The sequence below is a fragment of the Tachyglossus aculeatus genome, chromosome X1 (assembly GCF_015852505.1).
Source record: "Tachyglossus aculeatus isolate mTacAcu1 chromosome X1, mTacAcu1.pri, whole genome shotgun sequence".
Classification (NCBI taxonomy): Eukaryota; Metazoa; Chordata; class Mammalia; order Monotremata; family Tachyglossidae; genus Tachyglossus; species Tachyglossus aculeatus.
Window position 1 is genome coordinate 111,810,243 of NC_052101.1, and position 7,658 is coordinate 111,817,900.

The 7,658-nt window shown below is 46.7% G+C and overlaps 1 protein-coding gene across 1 annotated transcript; it reads right to left on the reverse strand.

The window, feature by feature from the left end:
- Positions 1-2,076: 2,076 nt before the first annotated feature.
- On the reverse strand, positions 2,077-6,925 carry RPL36 (ribosomal protein L36). Its single transcript, XM_038740676.1, has 4 exons — positions 6,832-6,925; positions 6,535-6,629; positions 2,281-2,415; positions 2,077-2,202 (listed from the first exon to the last, which is right to left on the reverse strand). The coding sequence occupies exons 2-4, from the start codon at positions 6,625-6,627 to the stop codon at positions 2,113-2,115; spliced, it is 318 nt and encodes a 105-aa protein (XP_038596604.1). The 5' UTR covers positions 6,628-6,629; positions 6,832-6,925; the 3' UTR covers positions 2,077-2,112.
- Positions 6,926-7,658: the final 733 nt, after the last annotated feature.

The window sequence follows — 7,658 nt, forward strand, 5'->3', positions numbered from 1 at the left end:
GTAGATGAGAGGGGGAGGGAGGGTGAATGTTACCCTTGGGAGGCTTCGGTCAAAAGTGGGAATGTCAAATGGGTTGTTAGGTGGAGATTTGGGAGGGAGCTCGGAGGAATGGTAAGCCCACCCGAGCTGCAGGCAGGACAACTGAGGCCGCGGGAATCAGCCGCACAGAGCGAAGTTAAAAGTGTAAGAGTGAGTGAATGCCCTAACCGAGTGCTTGTAAAGTGAAACAGTTGTGAGACTTTAAGGGGTGAGGTGGAGAGTGCTTAGAGATCTCAGAGGGCAAAGACCCAACATGAAAACTAGGATTACTGTTTCCCTGAGGAGGTTAGTACCAACCAGGAAGATTAAGATAGTATCTGTTAGGATTTGGCAGATTGCTGTGAGGAGTGTAAGTGCATAACCCGTGAAGAGGATGAATATAGTCCGTTTTGAGGAATTGGGACAGGAATGGAAAAGTCAATCGCCTTTGTACTGTGTGCAAAGCACAGTACTAATTGCTTGGGAGTACAATATAACTGGCATCTTCCTTTGCCCTCAGAGTCCTGGGTTCTAATCCTGACACTGCTACTAGAAGCAGCATGGCTCAGTGGAAAGAGCATGGGCTTTGGAGCCAGAGGTTGTGGGTTCTAGTCCCCGCTCCGCCACTTAAGTATTGATATTTGTTAGGTGCTTACTATGTGCTAAGCACTGTTCTAAGCGCTGGGGAGGTTACAAGGTAACCTTAGCTGTGTGACCTTGGGCAAGTCACCTCACTTCTCTGAGCCTGTTACCTCTGTTACACGAGCCCCACATGGGACAACCTGATCACCTTGTATTCCCCCACCCCCAGCACTTAGAACAGTGCTTCGCACATAGTAAGCGCTTACCAAATGCCGTTTTTATTACTGTCAGCTCCGTGACTTTGCAACCTTGGGCAAGTCACTTAACTTTATGCCTCATTTGCATCACCTGTAAAATGGGGGTTAAGACTGAGCTCCACGTGGGAAAACCTGATTACCTTGTATCTACCCCCACACTTAGAAGTGTTTGGCACATAGTAGGCACTTAACATTTGTTATTAACAATGATCCAGGCAGCAAAGTGAAACAGCACGGTTTAGTGGATAGAGCATGGACTTGGGGGTCAAAAGAACCTGGGTTCTAACCCCAGCTCCACCACATGTCTGCAGTGTGACCTTGGGCAAGTCACCTCATCTGTGAAACGGATTAAGAGTGTAAACTGCTCCTGTGGGAAAGGGACTGTGTCCCAAACTTGTATCTACCCCAGTGCTTAGAACAATGCTTGACACATAGTAAGCGCTTAGCAAGTACCATTATTCTTAAGTATGAACTGAATTGAGGGGACAAAAGGCAGAAAAGCCAGCAAGGAAGCTGATGCAATAATAATAATGATGACAAAATTAAGCACTCGGATTAACGTGGTAGCAGTTTGAAGAGGCAAGGATGGATTTTAGCAGGTGTTATACTGACGGGATTTGGTGAGATTGACTGGGTAGAGAGGAGTCGTAAATGTCAGTTATGGGTTTGAGAGACAGGCAAGATGGTGCCATGTACAGTGATGGAGAGTCACAGGGAGGGCAGGGTTTGGGTGGAAGGATAAATTCTCTTTTGGACATGTCGAGGTAGAAATGGTGGCAGGAAGTGTGAGACTGCAAAAGATAGGAAAAGACTCACATTTGATTTTGATTAGTTGCCTAGATGAGGCTGCCACAAACACAACTATGGCTGTGATTTGTGGAGTGGGGAGAAAGAACAGTAACTTCGGCCTAGAGTTCAGTGAGTACAACACTCGACCTCTGAAGTCATCTGTTTATCCTTCCTCCCCAGTCTACCTGCGCTTTCGGTTCTTCGCTACCTGTGAAAACCTCAAATAGGTATTATCCCATTCCCACTCCCTCCACCTCTGCAAGAGTGGAATGAAAACTGATCTGAGGCTTCCATGACCAAAACGTGGACTGGAATGTCTTCTGGGAGCAGTGTGGCCTAGGGGAAAGCACAGGCTTGCTCCACCACTTGCTGAACAGATCAACACTGCCCTCTCCAAACTGAATGAGAAGACAAAACAGCCACGGGGAGGTCACTTCTGAAGAACATTTTATTCACTACTGTGGGTTTAGTCCTTCTTGGCGGCGGCTTTCCTCATGGCCGCCAAGACATTGCTGAGCTCTTCCCGCTTTCTCTTTGCCCGGATGTGAGTGCCAACCTAGAAGAGCCGAAGACTAGTCAGAAGAGGAGTTCCACGTCCCCCTGCCCAGCCAGCCAGGCTCTCCGCAACACCTACCCTTTTCTTGATGAATTTCAGTGCTCGCTTATCCTTGGAAACCTTTAGCAACTCCATCGCACGCCTCTCATAGGGAGCAAATCCACACACCTCCCGGATCATGTCGCGGACAAACTTGGTGTGTTTGGTCAGACGCTGTGGGACAGGTATCACACAATGGGGGTTAAAAAAAGAAACACAAGAATTGCCATCAAAGGATTCCATGTACTTTCATAGATTGTCATTTTAGCAATCCCTGGGAGAACAGGAGAGGTTAAGGTTTTTCTCCCACAGCTATAGCAACTGAGGCATAGCTACTTGCCCATCATCATCAATCGTATGAGCGCTTACTATGTGCAGAGCACTGTACTAAGCACTTGGGAAGTACAAATTGGCAACGTATAGAGACAGTCCCTACCCAACAGTGGGCTCACAGTCTAAAAGGGGGAGACAGAGAACAAAACCAAACGTACTAATAAAATAAATAGAATAGATATGTACAAATAAAATAGAGTAATAAATATGTACAAACATATATATATATATATATATATGTATATACATATAAGCCCAATAGTGCTTACTAAACACTTACAAGAGAATTTGACATGACCCGTCTTCAAAGGGCTTACAACCAATACTCGCTACCTTACAAGGGCTTACAACTGCTTAGTACAGTGCTCTGCACACAGTAAGCGCTCAATAAATACGACTGAATGAATGAATGAACCAAGCAGGCCACACACCAAAATAGGAAAAAAAGGGAGTTACTGCTTTAACGGTACATGAGATATATGCTACAGGAGGGCCCAAGGCTTAGAAATGCTGAACAGGCAGTAAATTTGGAGAAAGCCTCCTGGAGAAGCGATTTCATGATGGATTTGAAAGTGGAGGCAGCTGAAGTGGAATAAAGACTGGAGAGACTAGACAGGTGAAGCAGTCACATTAACACAGCAGTCAAGCCACAGGGATAAGTACCAGGGGCAGTACAGTGGTTATTTTGGTGGAAAGGACTAAACAAATCCTTGAAATATTGGAGGGAGAGCCCACAGAATATAGTGAAACACTGATTAAGGGATTGAAAGAGAGGAGTTACGGCCAGCGCACGGTTGTGGGCTTCAGAAATAGGAAGGGGGGTGGTGTTGGAAAGGATGTCCTCATCCAGGGAGAGTGGTCCTGGAGGCAGATGGGAGATGGCAGAAGGGATGGATGGATGGCTTGACAGTCATTCACTGTCAAGGTAGTAGCTAAAAGGTAGTAGAGGTAGTAGCTAAAAGCTGAGGTACCGAATGAGCTCACCATATGAGCGAGAAGGGGGACCCGAAAAAGAGACTTGAGGGACACCCACATTTAGGTGGTGAGAGGCAGGGAAGAGCCAACGTGGGTGACTAAGAATTAGCCAATGTAATGAGGATGGGCACGGGGTGGCATTTTAATATCTGGAGGGTGTGGTGGGATTCACTACTCTACTAGTTCCCCTATCCCTAATCAAAAAAAATGACTGTTTTCCCCTGTGGACTACAAGCTCCATGCAGGTAGAGATTGCATCTACATCAATTCGGTTGTACTGTACTTTCTCAAGCACTCAATATAGTGTCCCGCACACAATAAGCACCCAAATGCCATTGATTGGAGTACATAGAAAAGACACGAGCATGCTTGAAAAACCATCACAGTGAGCAGTTCAAGATGAAGGGCAGGAAGGGAAGGGTGTCAGAAAAAGGTTGGGTTGTGGACCACGGCCTCCAGGAAACGCTGGAAGGCAGCAGTTGGGAAGTCAAGGAAGCCTGTTGGCAACAAGGTGACTGGTGAGCTTGGAGACAGCAGTCTCTGTAAAGATGGAAATCAGATGGGAGATGGCCAAGAAGCTGAAGTGGAGGCAGTGGGTACTTGGACAAACTCTTCAGAGCTCTGATTGGGATTGGACACAGGCCTCAACTTCCAGCCCCAGGAACACAAAGTTTCAACTAGGGGTTCTACTGTCACGTACACATTCATTCAATCGTATCTATTGAGCGCTTACTGTGTGCAGAGCACTGTACTAAGCGCTTGGGAAGTTGGCAACATATAGAGACAGTCCCTACCCAACAGCAGGCTCACAGTCTAGAAGGGGGAGCGAGACAACAAAACATATTAACAAACACAGCCCATCCTTAGTTGTGTTTCCCCCTATACCGTTCTCCAGCATCTAGGTACTCCAGAGCTAACTTGCTATTTCCATACCTAATGTGACTGCTTCCCTTCCTTCCCTCTCCTGAAACCAAGTGCCTTGTAAGCTCACAGGAAAATCAAAACCTCCATCAGAAGAGCCAGACTTTATGGTCTACCTTTATGCTCATCCTCTGCACATCACGGTCCTAAAATGGACTGAATCAGAACGGTCTTAATCAGCTCAACTGTGCCCATTTTTCTCATCTAGCCCAGATCTAGACTGTGAGCCCACTGTTGGGTAGGGACCGTCTCTCTATGTTGCCAACTTGGACTTCCCAGGCGCTCAGTACAGTGCTCTGCACACCGTAAGCGCTCAATACGATTGAATGAATGGAGAGAGGTTAGCAAGAACCTGAAGAGAGTCCTTTCCCAGGCCTTTCAATGGGCTCCCAGAGGCAAAGAAACCAAATCATCAGTGACGGTCCCCACAGCTCCACAGGACATTGCACTGTGACTTAAGGAGGGAAACGCAAGGCCAAGTCGGGGTACGTGGGAAGAGAAGCAGCGTGGCTCAGTGGAAAGAGCCCCGGCTTTGGAGTCGGAGGTCTTGGGTTCAAATCCCGGCTCCGCCCACTGTCAGCTGTGTGACTTTGGGTAAGTCACTTCACTTCTCTGGGCCTCAGTGACCTCATCTGGAAAATGGGGATGAAGACTGAGACCCCCGGGGGACAACCTGATCTCCTTAGAAATGGTAAGCGCTTAGTAAATGCCATCATTATTATTATGGGGTTCGGGGAATGTTTTCTGATGCGTAAAATAGCCCAGGGTACTTGCTCTCCCATCACAGGTCTTGTATGCTGGACAAAGGCTGTGTCTGGCCTGATTACAACTGAGGTACGGAATATTTATTGACCACTTTCCGTGTGCAGAGAACTGCACTAAGCGCTCGGGAGAGTAACGTGGAACAGAACTGGTAGACACGTCCCTGCCCACAAGGGAGCTTACAGTCAAGGGGGAGACAGATATTAATACCTTTAAATTAAAGATGTGTACATAACTAAGGGGCTGAGGATGGCGTGAATCAAAGTGCAAGGGCAATGCAGAAGGGAATGGAAGAGGAAGTGAGTGATCCAGGCTTTGGAGTCAGAGGTCATGGGTTCAAATCCCGACTCTGCCAATTGTCAGCTGTGTGACTTTGGCCAAGTCACTTCACTTCTCTGTGTCTCAGTTACCTCATCTGTAAAATGGGGGTGAAGACTGGGAGCCCCCCGGGGGACAACCTGATCATCTTGTAACCTCCCCAGCGTTTAGAACAGTGTTTTGCACATAGTAAGCGCTTAACAAATGCCATCATTATTATTATCCGTCAGAGGAGGCCTGTTGGAGATGTGCTTCGAAAGTGTCGCCTGGCGAATATGAAAGGTGAGGGAGCTGAGGCAGGACGTCTAGTATTGTGTTTACCACATAGTGAGAGCTTAATATCCCATTATTGGGATTGGGAACGAGTATATGCCCGAATAACTGGTATATATACCAGATATATATATGTGTGTGTATATATATATCAGATATATATATGTGTGTGTATGTACATATATATTTATCAGTAACAACCTGTATATATGCTTGGACGTACTTATTACTCTATTTTACTTCTACATATTTATTCCATTTATTTTACTTCAGGTTTGGTTTTGTTCTGTCTCCCCCTCCTAGACTGTGAACCCGCTGTTGGGTAGGGACCGTCTCTAGATGTTGCCAACTTGGCCTTCCCAAGCGCTTAGTACAGTGCTCTGCACACAGTAAGCGCCCAATCAATACGACTGAATGAACGAGCGAAAGGACGTCTAGTATTGTGTTTACCAATCAATCAATCGTCCTTATTGAGCGCTGACTGTGTGCAGAGCACTGGACTAAGCGCTTGGGCCGTCCAAGTTGGCAACATCTAGAGACGGTCTCATATAGGGAGCGCTTAATATCCCATTATTGGGATTGGAAACGAGTATATGCGCCATGTACCGAGGTGTCCTCCGGGAAACCCCATCGCAGGGATCCCTACTCCATGCGAGGAGAAACCACCTTCCCTCAGGCGGTGATTGTACACGTCCCCGCCCCCGGACTCACCCCGCGGCGGCGGCAGTGTCTTGGCTTGGAGATGTTCTTCGTCACTTTGTGGCCTTTATTCAGGCCCACAGCCATGGGGTAGCGGACAGCCATATCTACGAGAAATTCGGGTACGGGGGGGGGGACCGGTAAGCGCAACCCGGGATCGGCCGTTGCTCCCACCTCCGATCCCCCAAATTGGGGAGATGGACGGGGGGAAAGGAATCTGGCTTTCCCTCACGAACGCGTCCCATTCCCGCTCCCGCCAGCCCCGGATGGCACCGGATTCAACTACCACGCGGCGCCGGCCCCCCTTACCTGCTCCTCTCGCAATGGCGCCGACGGAGGAAGGACTGGAGGAGCGCGGAATTCTGGGATATCTAAGCTCCGGCTGAGGGGCCGTCCCTTGCGTCACATCCGGGGCATCCCGGAAGTGGCTTCCTGTGGTCGGCCGCTCTACCCGCTTGGAGGCCAAGGACTCGGTGGTTCTCGTTGAGCACGTGCGGTGGGGGGACGACGCTGTAATCATCCATTCAATAGCATTCCTTATTATTATTAATAGTAATAAATTATTAATTGTTATTCATATTAAGTAATCATTTTATTATTAATTCGTTGTCGTTCATTATTGATTATTAGATGAATGGTTAATTATGTATTATTAAATAAGCACTAAATTAATAAATAATACTTAATATTAATTAATATTAATGTTAATTGTGGTGTGTGATTGCTTGATTATTGATTATGATAATGTGGAAAGTTATTATAATGATTATAATTATGATGTGATATTATATTATATTGTATTTTATAATGTGGTATATTATGCATTATTATTAATAATAATAATGTCATTTATTAAGCGCTTACTATGTGCCGATCACTGATCGAAGCGCTGGGGAGGTTACAATAATAATAATAATGATGGCATCTATTAAGCGCTTACTATGTGCCGAGCACTGATCGAAGCGCTGGGGAGGTTACAATAATAATAATAATGATGGCATCTATTAAGCGCTTACTATGTGCCGAGCACTGATCGAAGCGCTGGGGAGGTTACAACAATAATAATAATAATAATGATGGCATCTATTAAGCGCTTACTATATGCCAAGCACTGATCGAAGCGCTGGGGAGGTTAC

Excerpts from the sequence above, each read along its gene's own strand:
- RPL36 (XM_038740676.1), bottom strand. The coding sequence starts at position 6,627 with ATGGCTGTCCGCTACCCCATGGCTGTGGGCCTGAATAAAGGCCACAAA. Across the intron at positions 2,416-6,534 it reads GACACTGCCGCCGCCGCGGG|CGTCTGACCAAACACACCAA; the intron begins GTGAGTCCGGGG and ends CCTGTCCCACAG. Across the intron at positions 2,203-2,280 it reads TGAAATTCATCAAGAAAAGG|GTTGGCACTCACATCCGGGC; the intron begins GTAGGTGTTGCG and ends CGGCTCTTCTAG.